Here is a 21,027-nt window from a genome sequence, read left to right on the forward strand (position 1 = left end):
GTGACCCATAGCATTCATACATTAGGTTTGGTTAGTTTTACAGAATAATTACATATATAATGACTGAGCATCTGCTATGAGCTGCCACACAAGTGTGCGAGCTGCACCAACAAATAAACCTAAGCTGTGCCAAGTTGCTAGTTAAAAAGAAAAAAGACCAATTTTAAAAGCATAAAATGAAAACTAAAAACCATCAAACAAGGCAGCAGAAGGTACATGAAGCAAAACCTGGCTAGCAACGCTTCGTACTATTAGAAGCTCCTTATAATCACCCAAGATTAATAACAATTTTTTTCTGTGTAACCACAACAGCACTGAAGCCTGTTAAAATGTATTGCTACTTTCCTTGTTATTAGCACTACAGTATTATCCTGAAATCATTACTGAGAGAAACAAAGGCTGCCACGGTTAACCTCTTTTTGAAAAAGCATCGGGCAAACTCAGAGTGACGTCAGACATTCCCATTTTCAGATGGTTTCTGCATCAGTGACTCTGATAGTCTTGATGATCTGGCTTCAGGACTACCAGGCCACAAGCATTTTTAGGACAGATCAGCACCCATCTATTTCAGTACAGGTTTCATGAAAAAAAAAAAAAAAAAAACACTACTGTTATTTCCAAACATCACTACAGTGAGAATGTCTGTAGTGGGATTGTGTGCATTGAACCATTCAAAAGGACAGTCACTTCCTACCAAGCTATCCTATAGGGTGCACTTGTGCACTCATTCACCTATGTGAGAAACTAGGGATAGACCGAGATGTTTTTTTTCTGGGCCAATACCGATACCAATATTTTGGTCACAACATATCGGTATCGCCAATATGGGCCGATATTTTGTACATTTAAAGTTTTGAAAAATAAAGACAATTTTGACACAAATCTGGTACTGAGCATGTTAATTTTTGTTTAATGCTTAATGGCTGGCTTGCTGACACTCTGTGGTGGGTGGCTGGCTGGCACCCTGTCTGTGAGTGGCTGGCTGTCTGGCACCATGTCTGTGGGTGGCTAGCTGGCACCCTGTGGTGGGTGGGTGGATGGCATAGGGGCTGTGGGTGGCGGGCTGGTACAGGGGCTGTGGGTGGCAGGCTGGCTGGTACAGTGCCTGTGGCTGGCAGGTACATGGCCTGTGGGTGGGTGGCTGGCTGGTACAGGGCCTGTGGGTGGGTGGCTGGCTGGCTCGCAGGTACAGTGCCTGTGGCTGGCTGGTACAGGGCCTGTGGATGTGGGTGGCTGGCTGGCACCGGGGCTGCTGTGGGTGGGTGTATGGCTGTGATACACTCCTGTGAAACTAGTCCTGACTCCAGACAAAGCTGTCCAAGGTGAGAGAGGCGGCCTAAGAAGGCAGAATGAAGTCACAAAAATATTGGCAATATCGGCCAGTTTCCGGGGCCGATAGGATATATCGGGGAAAGTGCATATCGGCCTTGCCGATAATCGGTCTATCCCTATGAGAAACCCATCTGTACTTAATCTAGGTAGGTACCGCAACTGTGCTATTAAAAACATGCCTATTGCAGAGCCCTATAGTGAAGAATGGCTTTGCTGGCAATGTAGTGGTTTTTATGGTAGCCCTGTAAAGTATTAGGGCTCATGCACACAGGTGTAAAAGTACAGATATCTTACTGGCAGAAAGCTACTGCATAAAAAAAAAAAAAAAAAAAAAAAACACATGTAATGCCACAATGTGCTTCTGTTTACACGCATTAGGATGAGTAAACATCTATAAAAAAAAAAAAAAAATGTTCCAATTCCAAAAATTCTTCTCAGTTTTTAATTCCAGCAAGTAAGCAGAATTTTCTACTTGAGTAATCTTGCGCTGTGTTCAGCTGTACGAAACCAAACAGCTGTGTGCATGGGCCCATAATATAAAATACTACTACAAGTTTGGTTCTGTAAAATATTGTATGCTGTATGGATCTAAATGCATTCTTTTTGTAGACTGGTTGTGCATGCAAGTTTTTTATTCATCTTGGGTAATTTTGTAGAATTCCAACACCTAGTTGGAAGCAGCCGCCGAGACACAAGGTATTTGAACACTTTTATATTTCCTTAGTCTTGGTTTTTCACTGTTATATTGCTTTTTTGTGCCTGTGTGTATAAAATATGAGAGTGATACTAAACACACTATTTACATTGTCCCTTATATTTCTGTATGTGGATGATGGCACTAAATTATTTTAATAAAAATAATAAAAAAAAACAATCCATCCAAGTACCTTTTTTCTAATTGATATACATCTGTCACATGACCCAGATCATTCCCAGCCTGTCTGCAGGGAAACATGAGGAGGAGGAGCTTCTAGTCCTCTGCTGGTCACATGTTAAAAAATAAATAAAAACAGCCTTTGGAGTATAGAGTAAAAAAAAAAAAATATATCAAACTCTTAAATTGTCATACAAATATATATTCAAAATCAAATCTATTATTTTTGGCTATAACATGGTGTGGGTGGATTTCTGCCAGTCACAGGTTGTGTCCCGCCCCTCTAGCATGGGTCTTCGAATAAGAGGGAGGTGAAGCCGCCATCAATCTACATGTAATATCCCACCCTCACTGTGTTTAGCTGGTAAGTGGGCATGGAGGAGGGAGGGAGTGGGCTGTCCCATTACCGCTGTGTATACACCCTCATCTATAGTCACATGATCTGCTCAGATGTGATAGGGGGAAATGCTTAGCATAGAAACTCACTGAAAACTGAGCATGTGCAAAGCTGCCAACACTTCTCGGCAAAATCCCTAGCTGAATTGGAGACTTGGACAGAAGGTGGAGATAGAGAGCAGCAGGATCAACCAGTTTTTTTGCAGAATACAGAAAACGACTCTTATAAATGACTGAGTGCACATGAACAGAATTGTAATACAGAATTTGCGTTTTTTAGGATGTGGGTTTGGTGACACTTTAATTGCTGTACTGCTTGAAGTAGGGTTCACACAGGAAAGCAAGGCTGCCAGGGTGCTTTACCGCTCTGGCAGCTGTCTGTTCCTGCCTACGGTAGGGATCAGTGTGGTGTGTGAGATTCAAAAAGTACACCTTATTCATGGCCCTATAGAGCAGCAAGATTCTTTACAGTGCACTGGGATAAAATGCAGCATGTCTACATTTAAGTGCGGCTCCGGGCTGCATTGAAGCATGAATGGGGCACACAGGAAACAATGGTTTATGGACACTTGCGGTGACAGATCTTTTACAATGCAGTGGTTTTCATTCTCTCATTCTGGTCTTGCCGATGGGATGGTAGAGCCCGGAGAGGCACCTGCGGGCAGCGGAAGGGGTGACCCTTGCCACCACCTTTAAAAGCCATCCAGTGGCTAATTAGCTGCTAGGATGGCTTTTACATAAAAGTCCAGCCATCGGATTAAAAAAATATACTGGAATGATGCCTGTAGCTGTAGGCATAATCCTTGTACAACCACTCAAGGTCAAATAATGCACATGTACATGATCTGGCGTTAAGTGGTTTAAGGCATGCGTAATAAACGCTTTTTAACTGCTGTTCTGCATGCTAACATTTCTCTGCATATCAACTCAGACTTATTCAGGAAATTGGTTGGGTGATGTCAACTAACCTATCTATACAACAGTGTAGGGCTGTAGGCATGGGTTTTAAACACTCTAGAAGTAAATGGTATAAATAAAAGCCGGATAGGAGTTTAGTCCATTCCCAGAAGGTTTGACAGACTAACATTAAGGCCACGGCAAGCTGAAATGCAAGCCTGCTAAAGAAAACCATGGATTTAGACAGTTTGCAAACGTTTGTCAATGAGATCCTTATACAACCCTAAAGGGGACTTTCTGCTTTATGCCCTCTTTTCCCCCTCTTTCTGTTTTTGCCATGTCTCTGATGGGTACACTGGGTAACTGAGTTTGGCAGGCACCCACTCCTGGTCAGATTGCCATGGCGATCAACCAGGAGCTCCCCCTACAACCTACTGGGACACATCACAGATCCCAAAAGGCCTTGGGACCATTCACAAAGCACAGTACAGCTCGCACATGTGCAGCCTGCTGTGAAGCCATAAGGAATTACAGCCGAATGCCCACAGTAAACATGCCGGGGGCAGGACCTTTTATTACAAAAAAAAAAAAAAATCAGCAACTACAGTATTGTATTTGTAGCTGCTTTTTTTTTTTTTTTTTTAAAGGTTGAAGAACCACTTAAAAAAATCACTGATCATTCCTGTTGAGGGGATGCACCAGTGTTTAAAGGAGGGACATAGCTGGTCAAAAGTGGGAACGGTTCACTTCTTGATGAAGGTCTCAGCAATAGATATTGGTCTGTAAACTGAGAGGTGTGAATAGTTTATCAGGAGTTTCCCAGTCTCCGTACAAAACACCTTAGAGAAAAATGCATAAAGGAAAGGGTTTGACCGTTCAAGAACCTCTTATGCCCTATACACACGTTCCGATAAAAATCGCTTTCGACCTGATCGCACGATAATCTGATCGTTAGTACACAGCTTTCGACAGCCGATCAAGACAGTTCATCCAACAAAATCCGAAGGGACAAACAGGAAAACTTCTGTCGTACGATAGCCCCGCGAACGACAATCATTTCATCAGTATACTATGCGTCCGCTAAAAATCGATCAACAAAGACCGCGCATGATCAGAAACACTAAAATAGCACGGAAAAAGCCTGGCTGCCATTGTTTTTGTTTTGCACCATCTGATACGTAGCTAAGCAACCAGGAAGCTTTTCCAGAATCGTACGACAAAAATCATACAGTTTGTGCGCATTGTTGAATTCGATGTTCGTATCATGCAACAAAATGCGAAGGATAAGTCGTCCAATTATCTGAACGTGTGTACAGGGCTTTAGGGATCCTAGACTAGTAACTGCGCTAGCAGATGCTAAAGGCTGTTCTTCCCTTTTTAAGGTTGTACACACACTGTCGATAAGAACCCGACAGGGTTTTTTTAAGCCTGGAAGCTTTGGCAGCTGCCTGGGACTCGTCAAGAACAGAATCCAGCAAGGATATAGGTTTCTTTTTAATAAACAGTCTCTGCAGCAAAATGCTCAGAGGCCACTACAGCTGCAGGTATGTCACACAAATTCTGGAGGGGTAGGCAGTGAAGCACGCTTACAGAATCTGTGTTCAGAATAAGCGATTACAATCCCATCCACCGTTTACATACATTAAATACATAAGACCGATAACTGCTCTGGAAAAAGGCTTCGTTTTCTGGAGCAGGTTTATGTCCTATGCATTTATGCGGTGGAGGTGATTGTAAATATGAGTTGGGTTTATTTCATGCTATCACAACACATATATGTTTTTAAAAATCTTTACCTGAATGGGTTTTTTATTAAATCACAAACCTGCTCTGGTAAGGCTGGAGTGATACTAATAAAGATGGCTTTTATCTCAGGTTTATAAGTTTTTGTCCTCCTTTGAGACAACCCACCAAATTACCCATTTGGCTACCCCGGATGGGAGCGGTTATTACTTTAGGCCACGTTTGCTGCACAGCTTGGTCTGTTAAGTGGAACTAAAAAATACTCACCTCCAGTCCTCACCAGCCAGTGTCCTTTTCTGGTTGCCAGACCGCTACTTCTGGGTGCCCCATTTTCAGTCTCCTGATTGGCTGATTGGGGAATTACATCATCCCGCACATACGCACAGGAGTCTTTCATTCCAGCATAGCCTGAGTGTGCACAGCACAGCTCACTGCAAATTCAATAGAAGACTGCAAAGCAGGCAGGTGTTTTTTTATTGCAGTAGAGACATGCTGTGTCTCTTCTGCAATCACAATCTGCTTGCAGTTTTTCATTAGTCAAGTTTAGGTCCACTGTAAAGAAAGTTGAGAAAAAAATAACAGGATCAACAGTTAAAAAAAAATTAAGTTACAGGGTTACTCAGAAAAGCCAGGACTGCTTTGTTAATGCTAGAGACAAATTGCATTATTTATTTCATTTCTGTTTTTGCATTCGAAGTGGTTGTAAAGGCTGAAGTTTTTTTTTTTTTTTTTACCTTAAAGCGGAGTTCCACCCAAAAGTGGAACTTCCGCTTTAGGGAGTCCTGACCCCCCGACATGCCACATTTGGCATGTCATTTTTTGGGGGGGGAGCGGGTACCTAGTTTTGACAGGTACCCGCTCCCACTTCCGCTCGGAGCGCCGCGGCGCCCTGAGCGGAAGTTCTCCTCTCCCCCTCCCTCCCTGCAATCTTCTGGGACACGTTAGAGGTCCCAGAAGATTGCCGGCAAATCACGGCACGCAGCGCGACTCGCGCATGAGCAGTGGGTACCCGGCTGTGAAGCCGCAAACTGTAACAGCCGGGTGCCCACAGCAGTGATGCCGGCGCCGAGGGAGAGGATCGAGGCTTCCGGCGGCCGCATCGCTGGACCGTTGGAAAGGTGAGTAAATGGCTGGAACTCCGCTTTAACTACTTCCTGACCGCGCTATAGCCAGAAGACAGCTACAGCATGGTTGTCCAGTTCTGGGAGGAAGTACTCCAAAAACAACGGCCCCCCGCACCCGCATGGGGCAGGCATGCGGTCCTTTGGACACAGCTGAGCATGGATTACAGCCCTTTACCATGTGAATCACAGCTGATCACATGTAAACAAACTTGCTGGTTATCGGCTCTCCTTTTCTCACACGCTGTCACAGCGTAAGGAAAGGAGAGCCGGTATTCTGCAATTCTGACAGGGCACATTTACACTGATAATCAGAGTACTGATCAGTGGCACCCCATCAGTGAAGGAAAAAAAGTACTTTTTTTGCAAAATTTTATAACAACTAAGAAAAACGTCAAAATATTTGGTCTTTTTTCATTTATTTAGCAAAAAATAAAAAACCCTGTGGTGATTAGATACCACAAAAAGAAAGCTTTTTTGGTCTAAAAAAAAAAAAATGATAAACTCATATGGGTACATTGTTGTATGACTGAGCAAATGTCATTTAAAGTGACAGCACTGAAAGCTGAAAATGATCCTGGCAGGAAGGGGGGTAAAGTGCTCAGTATTGAAGTGGTTAATGCTTGATTTGCATTAAGGTAAAACACTTTGTGTTGCAGAATCCCCTAAGCCCCCCCCCCCATACTTACCTGAGCCCGATCCAGCGGCTCTCCTGGCTCTGTCCCATCTCTCTGGGCAGATTGATGGCTGTCTATCAAACTCTGACACGAGGGAGTGGGGTCAAAGTTGAGCCGCCCTGTCAATGTCAATAGACGCAGACAGGGTGGCTTGGGAGCGAGCCCGCACTAATGCCCCTATAGAAACCGGCTTACTATGGGGCCACCTGATGAAGAAGAGGAGCCAGCAGTGGACCCCAAGAAGAGGAGGATCGGGGTTACTCTATGCAAACACCTTGCACCGAGCAGGTAAGTAGAACAGGTTTATTATTTTAATTAAAAAAAAAAAAAAAAGGTGAAGGTATCACTTTAAAACCACTTAACATCCAAAAAATGTTTTCTTGAACTCCTTTACAAGTTCCCTATAAATTTACATCTTTACAGTATGAATGTTTAAAGTGAGCTTAAAAAAAGTTATTTCAGTATTACAAAAGGAGTCCAAAGCCAGAAAAAGTCAACAATTTTTAACAACTTTTTAAAACAGATTGCATTACCAGAAAAGGGAGGATGTTTTACATAATCCATGTACTTTCCGCGCTTTCGGCGGTAGCATCTTACAATCATTGATTTTCATTATCATACAAGGTGTTGAAAGAGTAATTTTCTCTCCAGATGTGATATTAAATGGAAAGCTCTATTATGCAAGTTAAATATAAATGTGGACATGAATGTACAAGTATCCGCTAAAACAATAAGACAAGAAGTCTGACCTAGAAAGCATTAAAGCGGTTGTATACTCATTCTGATCACTTTTCTCTAAATTACCGTAATAATAGCAGGCTATGTTATTTATTGTACATTTTTATTCTCTTACTGGTTTCCTTTCTGAGTAATCGTTGTTTCTCTTTTAAAGGACGTCACCCGCGCATGCGCCGTTAGCTCTAATTTTCCGGCAAGCCTCTGCTGCCGGAAAAATGCTGGGTCTATGCCGGGGCTAGGCCATTTCCTACTGTCGTCATCAACCCCGAGATCCCACGAGACTCTGGAGTAAGGCAGCAACAGGATTGGCCCCTATTCGCTGCATAAGGTTTCCTAATCGGGAACGAAAACGAGGCTTCGATGCAGCGAATATTGCACATGCACGGGAAACCTACTGAGGGCAGAAATAAGGTACTGCACAAACGAGGAAGACCTCAGTTGTGATGGCGGTGGCTAGGAACAAGCAGGAGGGTTTCTCAATATCTATTTGTAAAAGCGAGAACGATTTGATGCCTACTATTAGTGGCTTTTTAATTGAAAACAAGTAGTTTCATTGATACAATGCTTAAATGTGGTATCAATGTCAGAGTTTACTACCGCTTTAAGGTGAGAAGAAAAAGCAGGCAGTGATTCAGTTGCCAAAGACTGAAGACTGTGATTCTCACTTCTTCTGACTGCCACCCCAGTGGCCAGGCAGCCCCCCTATGCTAGGTAACAGCCTACATCCCACCTTCTGGAACACATATGCTTGATCTGGCCCCAGAGAATGATGGCTGTTTTAAGCCTGGGTCAGCATTTGCCACTATTTGTAATACTAAACTGGGAACTGGGAGACTGGCTGCTGGGCAATTTAAATCTGGAAAAAAAAGGGGTTAGTAGAGTTTCGTTTTTTTCATTTAGACACTTTTTTTTTTTTTTTTTTTAAACACAGGCCGCAACCCAATGTGCCCCCCCCCCCCAAAAAAAAGTGGTCTCTACAGAACAAAACAAGACCTGTATTAGGTTTATGACTGGAAGATAGTCTTTTTGCTGTCTCCTGGGTAACCACTCAGTGGGGGGGGGGGGGGGGGGGGGCATTTACAAAGAATGGAGCAGCCAGATTCTGGATTAAAGAGAAAAGAAGGGGCGCTGCCTAGATGACTAGTAAATTGGTGTTGTATGAAAAATGGTCAAGGGTAAATTGGTCAAGGGTAAATGAGTAGATAAATGAATATTAAAAGGTAAAACACTGATAATACAAAAATGCAAATACAATGTGAATCAGTGTGACATATACAAGTAGACTGAAAGAAATGTGACTGGTGCTGTAGAGTGTAAAACACTCTAAACGATAATCAATAGTGGTGAATCCTTAAAAATATGGTACAAAGGGATAAATAATGTGACCATAAGTGTACATATCCAAAAGGGTGAATAAATATAAGGTGACCCCAATATTCTAAACAATATATTAATAAATAAATAAGTGAATAAAGCGGCAATGGAAGATGACAGTGTGCAACAGATATATGGTGACTAAATATTAGTAATGGCAACAGTCCATATATAACATGCAACACAGCCTGTGGATCCTCAGATAGTGATGGCAGTGGTAACCCTGTGGTGGGTATAATGGTGGGGTGCTCGTGATCCCTGGAGTAAGTAGCACACTCACCGGAAATACAGGGGTTCAGGAGGATGTGGAAGATAAATAGGATGAATATATGTGAGTGACGTGGGATACCCCCATCCAATTCCCCATTTCCCTGGGGAACCCTGACCCACCAGAGGGATCTAGATAGATTGATCGATCTAGCTATCCATCTATGTAGATCCCTCTGGTAGGTCAGGGTTCCCTCTGGGGGTCTTGATGTATGGACCTGGCACTCTCAAGTGGGTATCCTGGGGGGCCTCTCTAAGGTTCCTAGGGAAGTGGATGGGGGTATCCCATGTCACTCACATATATTTATCCTATTTATGTTCCCCCTCCTCCTGAACCCCTGTATTTCCGGTGAGTGTGCTACTTACTCCAGGGATCACGAGCACCCCACCATTATACCCACCACAGGGTTACCACTGCCATCACTATCTGAGGATCCACAGGCTGTGTTGCATGTTCTATATGGACTGTTGCCATTACATCTGTTGCACACCGTCATCTACCATATTTGTGCACACGGGCACTTTATTTACTTAATCATTTATTTATTAATATATTATTTAGAATATTGGGGTCACCTTATATTTATTAACCCTTTTGGATATGTACGAATATGGTCACATTATTTATCCCTTTGTACCATATTTTTAAGGATTCACCACTATTATAGTTTAGAGTGTTTTACTCTCCACAGCACCAGTCACCTTTCTTTCAGTCTACTTGTATATGTCACACTGATTCACATTGTACTTGCATTTTTGTATTATCAGTGTTTTACCTTAAATATTCATTCATCTATCTACTAATTTACTCTTGACATTTTTCATACAACACCAATTTACTAGTCATCTAGGCAGCGCCATACCACTTCTTTTCTCTTTAGCTCCTCTGTATGTAACTGAGGTTATATTTAACCACTTGCCTACTAGGCCTATTTTTGACATTTGGTGTTTATAAGTTAAATCAGTTGTTTTTGCTAGAAAACTACTTAGAACCCCCAAACATTATATATTTTTTTTTAGCAGAGACCCTAGAGAATAAAATGGAGATTATTGCAATATTTTTTATCACACCGTATTTGCGCAGCGGTCTTCCAAACGCAATTTTTTTGAAAAAAAAAATCACTTTTTTGAATTAAAAAATAAGAATCCAGTAAAGTTAGCCCAATTTTTTTCCATAATGTGAAAGATAATGTTACGCCGAGTAAATAGATACCCAACATGTCATGCTTCAAAATTGCGCACGCTCACGGAATGGCGACGAACTTTGGTACTTAAAAATCCCCATAGGCGACACTTTAAAAATTTCTACAGGTTGCCATCTTAGAGTTACAGAGGAGGTCTAGGGCTCAAATTATTGCTCTTGCTCTAACGTTCGCGGCGATACCTCACATGTGTGGTTTGAACACCGTTTACATATGTGGGCGGGGTTTCCGTGTGCGTTCGCTTCTGCGCGCGAGCTAACGGGGACAGGACGCTTTAATTTTTTTTTTTTACTATTTATTTTATTTATTATTTTTTATTTTTACACAGTTTTAAAAAAAAAAAAAATGATCATTTTTATTTCTAATACAAGGAATGTAAACATTCCTTGTAATAGAAATAGGCACGACAGGACCTCTTTTTTGTGAGATCTGGGGTCAAAAAGTCCTCAGATCTCACAAGTACACTAATAAAGATGGAAAGGAAAAAAAGAAAAGGGACCTTTAAGCCGGTTGCTCGGCAACGATGTTTGCCGTCGCTCCGGTCCTATAAGACAATAGAGTCGAGTGAGGGCAAGCTTGCCCTCACTCGACATCCTGTCTGTGAGGATCCGGGACCCGATCGTTTTCCCCGCTGCTGGCGGGTCCGGTAAGCGGGGAAAAGGACCGGGACGCGGCGGGAGGGGGGGGGGCACCCCTTCCACCATCCCGGAGGGTGATCTCGCGGCGAATCCGCCGCTGGGACCACCCTTATCGGAAAGCCCATCGCCTGCAGTTTAAAAAAATACCAGGGTTATGGCAGCTATCTGCTGCCATAACACCGGTATTTAGCTTAAAAACTCAGGACGTATATGTACTATGGGCCGGTATTGAGGTGGTTAAGGGGGCTGCAGCCTATTGTTTTCACATTCACTTCCTTAGCGCGGAGTACACCTTTTTTCTTTTTCCAGATCCTGGATTAGCTACACAAAAGACAACCTATAAGCTTCTAGCTTCCATTTTCAATGCCTAAAATATATATAAACAACTCATTCAGTTAACCATTTGTGTATACATATTAAAAAAAATATATAAATACCTTACAAATACCTTTTTTTTTTTAAATAAGTGATCACATTCCCTCTGTTTTCAGCTGCATACAGAGCTCAGAGAGCTAGGGGAGGAGAAACAGCAGCAGATTGGTCTTCCCAGTGAATGGTTTTGTGTGTGTGTTTGTGGTGGGGGAAGGGGGGGTGGGGGTCTCAGCACAAGTCTGATCACTAGAGGAGAGCAGGCAGAGTTCCCAGCAAAGCCGAAACACTAACCACGCCGTGCTCTCATGCCTAGTGTGGTCAGCTTGAAATAGGAAAGCAGGGGGAATGGCAGAACACCAGGGATTTCACACAAGGGAAGCAATACAAAGAACAGGATACATTTTTATACAAGTACATGGTACAGTGGGCACATATCAGGAATATGAAATGTTGGGTTTACATATTCTTTAGAGAGGTGCTAAATCAAAAAACAACATTATATTGCAGCTTATCAACTGTTCGATGTGATGGCTGCATTTGTTTTCTTTAAGGCTCTTTTTTTCTATTTTCAGTTACAGGGATGGGACAAACCATTCACTACTGGCAGGGGTGCTTACAAAAAGTTAACCGTTTTCTGTAACTGCTTATAAAGTCTTAGCCAAAGTTTGGGTTCAATTTGTTAGTGCATCTAAATCTGCTAATACATCTAATATCCCCCTCCCCAATCTGCTAATACATCTAATATCCCCCTCCCCAGATTGACAATGCTGCTTTCCAAACAAGGCCCCCTGTGCTTATTCATCCAGAGTGCGGGCACAGTAATACAGGAGGTGTGTTACTGGCGTAACGAATGCAGCCACCACATCTATGGATTGGCAAGTTGCAATATATTACATTTTTGGTTTTGGGTTTAATGCCACTTTAACTTTAGAAGCTGATTAGAAGCTGATTGGCTAGCATGCACAGCTGCTCCAGATTCTGTGTGCACCAGTTTTAGTAAAATTCCCTTCTGTGTTCCAAATCTTCCCTAGCAACAGGGAACAAAAAAAAAAAAAAAAAAAAGCATACCAGGAGGGAACGGAAACTTGTACGATGCCCAACACTGTATACATGACTAAGGCCCCTTTCATACCAGCAGACCGGTTGGGTCTGCCTGAACCTGATTGGACCATCCATTGTTCTCTATGGGGCGGCGGATGTCAGTGGACACGTGTCCGCTGACACCTGCTGGGTATCAGATTCCACAAAATCCGCTACAAATAGACGTAAGGCGATACGTTCGCTATGCGTCGAGAGGATCAGATAAGATGACAATCAGATGGAAACGGACATGCAGTCAGTTTTTATCTGACGGCCCCATAGAGGAGAGCAGGCTATGTCCGTGTCTGCTCTGCTAAGCAGAGTGGACATGGACCTGTCATCCGTATGCTCATGGGAGAGATCCCCCGCTGAGCAGGCAAGTTCCACTTGGATGGATCCGCTACGTCTGAAAGGGGCCTATCAATCAGAAAGTTATGAAGTTATGATCTGTTTGTGGCCATTGCTCCCCCTTGATGTGTACTTCTAGTAGCCCACTCTGTGCTATTGACTATTAGCTTAATGAAGTAAAGTGGCTAAGTGGTTACCACTTCTGTCTAGCAGCACTAGGGTTGCTGGTTCCAATCCCAACTACGGCACTACCTGCTTGGAATTTGCATGTTCTCCCTGTGCCTGCTTGGGTTTCCTCCGGGTACTCTAGTTTTCCCCCACACTCCAAAGATATGGTGGTAGGTTAATTGGATCTGGTCTAAAAAAAAAAAAAATGGCCCTAGTAGGTGTATAGATGCGAGTTAGGTGCATTAGATTGTAAGCTCCCTAAGGGCAGGGACTGCCGTGAATATATATGTGGTGCTGCATCAATTGACGGCGCTATACAAGTACCTGTAAGAAATGAAATAAGGCTCCTTTCACACGGCCGCTCCGTGTGAATGGTCCACTGCGGGACTTTTTTTTTTTTTTTTTCCACGGAGCGGATGACATTTTTGTCATCTGCTCCGTGTGCCCGTATATCATCCCATCCGTTTGCGGATGATATGCGGACATAATGTAAGTATATGGCACTGCGGATGTCAGCGGATGACACCGCTGACATCCGATTTTCCTTCCTTTCCGTTTTTTACACGGAAGGAAAAATGGGGTTCTGTTCCATTCGTAAAAACGGAACAGAACTGAAAGGAGGAAAATCGGGTGTCAGCGGATGGTATTCCGCTGACACCCGCAGTGCCATTCACTTACATTATGTCCGCAAATCATCCGCAAACGGATTGGATGATTTGCGGACACACGGAGCGGCCGTGTGAAAGGACCCTTAAGGTAGCTGAGTGGGTGGGCACAAACAACTATTATATCCTGGAATGCATACAAGCTGCTTTGCCATTACAAAGTCTATATGCAACTACAAAATGTAAATATTAGTTTGTTGCATGTAACACGAATTCCAAATAGACATTTAGTTTACATATTATAAGAAAAAAAAAGGTCAACGCGGTAGTTAAAGCTCAATGCTACACAAACTTTGCTCAAGAAACCAGGCTAGGTTTCTTTTACAGTGAAGAACAGTAATTTAGTGTGCTGCTTGAGCAGCATTATGAAGAGTCCTCTATGAATGGCTTAGGACTCCGCAGTTACAATATACACTGCATGTACAGAGAACATAATGTAAGTGTGTCATGTATCACTAAGAGGTGACATCTAATGAGAAAGGAGTTGCCTTCTGCTGCCAAGTTCAACAACTCTCCAATTCATCACACTCCTCCACAAAGTCAGCCCTGCAGCTAGCAGACGCTAAGGACATTTCACCACATCTTCCTAATATCAGGGTGACAGTTAATCGTTAATATTACTCCAAAAGCTGCACATGTTAAAGGACAAAGTCACTTCCATACAAGTTTGTAACAGTTAGAAGAAGAAGAAAAAAAGAAAAAACAGCGGACATGCAAGTTTGATTGTCTTAAGAACTTAACCGGTTAAAGGGTTTAATTTGTAAATACATTTTTAAAAGAAAGTAAATGTTAATTATGATTCTTTATTTAACCTGCTAAAACAAAAAAAGTATTAAACATGTCATATGCATTATAAACACAAAGACATGGACACTGAGGAGGAACTGCACATGGCAAGATTTAGAACCTTTGTACATTCTGGCATCCTACAATGGAAAGGACCTGATAATATTATGCATGTAGGACTCACACATACCATCTTCACTTTGCCTCCTGTCTTAATAAATCTATGTCCTTTTTGTTATGCTTTTAGAGACTGATTCAGAAGTTAAAGAGAACCTGTCAGCTGGATAGCCTTTTAATTTCTGCAGTAAATCTAAACACTGTCAAACAGATGCTGGATTTGGGGCCGATATATTTCTGTTAGAGGGAAACATTTAACAAAGATGTTTAAAGTCAGACTCTAAATTCACTGGACAATATAATAAAATGTGGGACCATCAATGAGCACTGAATACTACATATGATCAATTTTAGGCCCGATTCACACTAATGCAACAATTGCTTTGACTTTGGAGCATTTGTCGCATCAGAAGTCGGCCCCCATTCTGTGCAACAGAACAATTCTAATTGGTGTGACTTGAGTCACTCAGACTTAGAAAAAGGTTCCTGCACTACTGTTAAAGAAATCACATGCAAATCGTGCCAAAGTCGCGCTGGGGTCATTGCAGTGTGAACCTGGGCTTAGGGATGATGGCAATTTCTTTCCAACTGCCTCTGATATCGGGGCATCTCTCTCCCTCGGTAGATATCGGGGCATCTCTCTCCCTCGGCAGATATCGGGGCATCTCTCTCCCTCGGCAGATATCGGGGCATCTCTCTCCCTCGGCAGATATCGGGGCATCTCTCTCCCTCGGCAGATATCGGGGCATCTCTCTCCCTCGGCAGATATCGGGGCATCTCTCTCCCTCGGCAGATATCGGGGCATCTCTCTCCCTCGGCAGATATCGGGGCATCTCTCTCCCTCGGCAGATATCGGGGCACTTCTCTCCCTCGGCAGATATCGGGGCATCTCTCTCCCTCGGTAGATATCGGGGCATTTCTCTCCCTCGGTAGATATCGGGGCATTTCTCTCCCTCGGTAGATATCGGGGCATTTCTCTCCCTCGGTAGATATCGGGGCATTTCTCTCCCTCGGTAGATATCGGGGCATTTCTCTCCCTCGGTAGATATCGGGGCATTTCTCTCCCTCGGTAGATATCGGGGCATTTCTCTCCCTCGGTAGATATCGGGGCATTTCTCTCCCTCGGTAGATATCGGGGCATTTCTCTCCCTCGGTAGGTATCAGGGCATTTCTCTTCCTCGGTAGATATCAAGGTATTTCTCTGCCTCAGTAGAGAAGAGTTTTGGCCCCATTAAACAAGGCTTAAATAATTGAAAACAAAAAAAAAAAAAACCTACAAATAGGTTTATTGTGTGTTCCCATTCACACAGCCTATCTAAAAAAAAAATAATAATAATTCCATTATTATATGCCTGAAATACCCATATTCTATTCTATATCTAAATAAATTTCTAACATGCTGTCAATCCTCCCATTTAAATATGAATCTGCTAAATCTCTATACCGATAAAGTTATAACAGCATAATCCTACAATTGTATCAGCCTAACAGTTTTGTCACTGAAATCCTTGACAAAACTGACACCAAGTTGACTGCTCTTCCTCATATGCATGTCAGTGAAAATGACGAGACAGATGCAATTATATGTGGATAGTGACTAATGAGCAAAGCATTTTTAAACACAAGGGAAGAGACGTTCACGAAGTCTTGCACATCGCGGCTACTGTTATTTTAGTTAGGAAGTATAAGCTCACCAAGTTCCAATCTCTGCTCACATAAAAAAAGACAACATTGTTCTGGGTAGGAAGTCAATTCAATCCAGAGGAACAATAGTCCAAGCTTCCGACTTGATTTATAAATATATACAACTAAACTTAGCATAATAGTCGAAAGTAACAAAGATCACTATTAATTTAGGCACTTCATGTCATGGCGTGGAAGCTGCAACATTAATAGAGAAATGGGGGCTTTAAATTGATAAATAGGACATGAATGTATATGAAACATAAAATAATCAAGCTTCTCAATGTGAGAGCTGAAATTATGAACCCCTTAACACTTTCTCAAAAGATATTAACAAGGCTCCCATCTTATTTGTTTATATTGTCCAGAAAGTATGTCTGCACTTCAAGAGAAAGTTCAAAACTATTATTTTTATTTAATGGTCTTATTGCTAGATGCATTGTTTTTTGTAGTTCACTGAGGGACACAAATTTAGAAACTACTGGGCACGTGGGTTATATCCACTTTCAACATCACTACTGTTTGCTTCTTTTTTGAAGCAGAATAACATTAGAGACATGCATTAGGGTAGTTTGCTTATCGCAAGCTAGTTGCCAAAGTATAGGAAATTTAATGGTAACTGAAGCATTCCATCCAGCCAGATAAAAATCAGAACTACTGTTACTTCAAAGCCATACAACAGCATGCCTTTTTCTAAAAGATTAAATGAACTCTCATAATTTACAACCATCCTACACCTATGACAGTTAAGGTTCTTGCACATGGCCATATTTTAGATGTACAGCTGTGGAGAATATCATGTATATCACACAAATGTGAAACACAAAATACATACGGATTTTAATCTTTTTACTGCATCTTCACAAATGTGCATGCCCCGGGATTCATCCACTTCCACGTGTCCTAGGTACTAAAAGGAGAAGGATAAAAAGTATGGTTAGTGTCTGAACATAATCAATTCTGTGAAAATAAAACATTTTATTTAGCTTTCAAGTGTACGTAGACTAGAGCTGCATGATTCTGGATAAAATAAGAATCCAGATTTTTTTTTGCTTAGAAGGATCATGATTCTTTTGCGATTTTCAGGGTAACATCTTTCACATTATATAAAAAAAGTGGGCTAACTTTACTATTTTTTTTTTTAATTCATTGAAGTGTAGCGTATTTTTCCCCCCAAAAATGCCTTTGAAAGACCACTGCGCAAATACAATGCGACATTATATATTACACACACACACACACTATATATTATATATATTGTATATTATATATACACATACACAAACGTTTGGGGGCTCTAAGTAATTTTCTAGCAAAAAAAATATAATTTTTGTAAGAACTTACCGTAAAATTATTTTCTCTGAGTCCTCTGACAGTCGCCGCCCGATGGCATTAGCCTTCACTAATGGGTAATGGCGCACTCTGCAGGAGCAGGCTAGGCAGATAATTCATTATCAGGTTAATACAAAAAAAATTTTGTACCTCAGCACGCCACTAGGGGGCCATCCCTCAGCCATTACCAGAACCCAATCTGATATTACCTCAGTTTGTAGCAAGCAGTACCGGAAGGCAACAACCCCCAGATCCAAAAACCAGAGAGGTGGGGGCGGCCACTGTCAGAGGACTCAGAAAAGAATTTTACGGTAAGTTCTTACAAAAATTCTATTTTCTCTTACGTCCTCTGACAGTCGCCGCCCGATCGTATTCGCCTTCACTAATGGGACGTCCCAAAGCAGATATGAGGGGTGTGAAAGCAATGCAACCAATTTAGAAGGTAACGCAAATAACCGGGCTAGTAACAACCTGAGCCCCACAGGAAAAAACTGGAACAAACCCTGAACAAACACCCCATAAGGAGGGACAGTAAAAATATTGTCCCCTTAAACAACTGCCGCACTCAAAACTTTGCAGCCAAAAGGAAGCATCTGAAGATGCCAAAACATCAAGTTTGTAAAACTTAGTGAAAGTGTGCACAGACGACCAGGTCGCCGCTTTGCACATCTGAGCCAGACGCCTGATGGTGAAAAGCCCAAGAGGCACTAACGGCTCGAGTAGAATGGGCCTTTACCGGGAAAGGAGGAACCCGACCCTTGATGGAATAGGCCTGAACAATCGTCTGTCTGATCCACTTAGAAATGGTTGCTGCGGAGGCGGCTGATCCCTTCCGAGGTCCCTCAGGAGGAACAAATAGAGAATCAGACTGTCGAATAGACTCCATGGCAGACAGGTAGACCTTGACCGCCCGGACCACATCCAGAGAATGCAAGGCAAACTCCTTAGGATGCTTGGGTCGTGCACACAGCGAAGGAAACCCGATATCCTCATTGAGGTGGAATGAAGAAACCACCTTGGGAAGAAAAGATGGACTCGGTCGCAGAACCACCTTATCCCTATGAAGGTCCAGATAAGGAGAATGGCAGGACAAGGTCGCCAATTCAGATACTCTGCGAGCCGACGTGATTGCCACCAGAAAAGCAACTGTGACAACACAGACAGAGGAATCTTTCTGATGTTCTCGAAAGCAGGTTTTTGTAACACTAACAAAACCAGATTCAGATCCCAGGGAGGCAAAGAAGCCCTCCTCGGGGGAGCCAAATGCCGCAACCCTTGAATAAAGGTGTGGACCAAAAAATGCGATGCCAACAGTCGCTGAAAAAAGATGGCCAATGCTGACAACTGACCCTTAACCGTAGTCAGCGCCAGACGCTGATCCACGCCCTTCTGCATGAAGGCCAAGATCTTCGCCACCGAGAAAGAACGAGGATGAAGAACATTCGCTTCGCACCAAGCGATATACGCTTTCCAAGTGCGGCAATAAATCTTCCTTGAAGTGGCTTTGCGAGCCTTCAACAAAGGTAGGGATGACCGCCTGTGGAAGGCCCCTATCCCTCAGGACCTGGCTTCCAACAGCCGTGTCGTTAAAGCCAGCGACTGTAAAGCAGGATGGAAGATCGGTCCCTGAGACAGAAAATCTTCTCGCAGTGGAAGCCGCTAGGGAGGTTCGACGACCATCTGAACGATGTCCGCGTACCAATATCCACGTAAAAATATAAAGAAAACCGAGACTCTAGGTCTCAGCAGGATCTAGGTCTCAGCAGGAAAGACCTAGCTCTACTCCTGATGCTAGGCAGCTTCAAACTGAGGCAATTTCAGATTGGGTTCTGGTAATGGCTGAGGGATGGCCCCCTAGTGGCGTGCTGAGGTACAAAGGTTTTTTATACTAACCTGATAATGAATTATCTGCCTAGCCTGCTCCTGCAGAGTGCGCCATTACCCATTAGTGAAGGCTAATACCATCGGGCAGCAACTGTCAGAGGACGTAAGAGAAATACGGATTTTAACTTGTAAGCAACAAAGAATAATTTTTTTTGTATAAAAATAACAAACATGTTACACCTACTTGCTCTGTGCAAGGGTTTTGAACAGAGCAGCCCCCAATCTTCTTTTCTGGGGTGCCCCGTTGGCGCTCCTGGCTTCTCCCCTTCATCGGGTGCCCCCACGGAAAGCCGCTTTCCATGGAGGCACCCGTGAGGACCCGCTTCTGAGTCCCTGCACCCCACTCCTGTGTCACAAAATTTGATTGATTTGGCTCCTGCTGCTATTAATCTATCTAATGAGGAGATAGACAGCAGCTGGAGCCGCTGGGCTCGCACACATCACTGGAACGGATAGACTCAGGTAAGAAAAAGGGAAGGCTCTGAGGGCAGCTGCAACAAAGAAGGTTTTTCATCTTAATGCAATGCCAGCATTTTCACTATGGGCGCCAGCATCTTCACTTTGGGCACCCGGCTGTGACAGCTTACGGCTTCACAGCTGGGTTCCAACTGCGCATCGTGAGCGGTGGATGCAGTCTTCTGGGACCTGTCAGTGTCCCAGAAGACTGCAGGGCGGAGGGAGGAACGGAAGTGGGTACCTGTCAAATTCGCACCTCTTAAACAATTGCCACTTTTGGGGAGCAGAGCACTTCCCCTTTTGGGTGGAGCTCCGCTTTAGGTGGTTAAACGGACCTCATTTACAGAACGAGGTTCATCCTTTTAAACTAACAGAACCAAAAAAGATATGTATCTTTTTATCTCTCAGCACTGAGCAATGTTAATAAACATTTGCTGGCTTTTTTTTTTCTGGAAATGCACAATTAAGATCGTGAGAGGGTAAAATTCAGCAGCTACAAAAACTGTAGCTGCTGACTTTTAACAAACAGCCACCCACCTGTCCCAGGATCCAGCAGTGAGCTCACCCCAGTCGGTCTCACCTGCTGTCTTCGGTCCCCGGCGCCAGGATCTTCACTGTGGACACGTGATCACTATGAGATTGCGATTTTTTTAACAATTAATTATGCAACTTTAACGTAGACCCTAAATTAACTTCATATGTGCTCTCTTGTTTTGCTAAAACGTAACACTATGTCTCATTTACCTTTAAAGTGTAAGTTCACCTTTTTACAAAAAATGAAAAGATGAATAACCATCCTACACCCTACTCACCCCACCGGTCCTCCCTGCACTGACTACCAGGGGATTTGAAAGCCTCGCTCTTCTTACCCTTCTTT

At 43.0% G+C, this 21,027-nt stretch overlaps 1 protein-coding gene across 3 annotated transcripts in view; it reads right to left on the bottom strand.

Moving 5' to 3' along the window:
• NUMB (NUMB endocytic adaptor protein) overlaps positions 1-21,027 on the bottom strand; it is a 211,229-nt gene that overhangs the window by 40,703 nt on the left and 149,499 nt on the right. For all 3 annotated transcript variants that reach the window (XM_082275025.1, XM_082275026.1, XM_082275024.1), the window contains exon 4: positions 17,314-17,388. In XM_082275025.1, the coding sequence (XP_082131151.1) occupies positions 17,314-17,388 (75 nt within the window). The remainder of the gene's footprint in view (positions 1-17,313; positions 17,389-21,027) is intronic.

Source organism: Pelophylax lessonae (assembly GCF_965119305.1).
Source record: "Pelophylax lessonae genome assembly, chromosome: 13".
NCBI classification, from domain to species: Eukaryota; Metazoa; Chordata; class Amphibia; order Anura; family Ranidae; genus Pelophylax; species Pelophylax lessonae.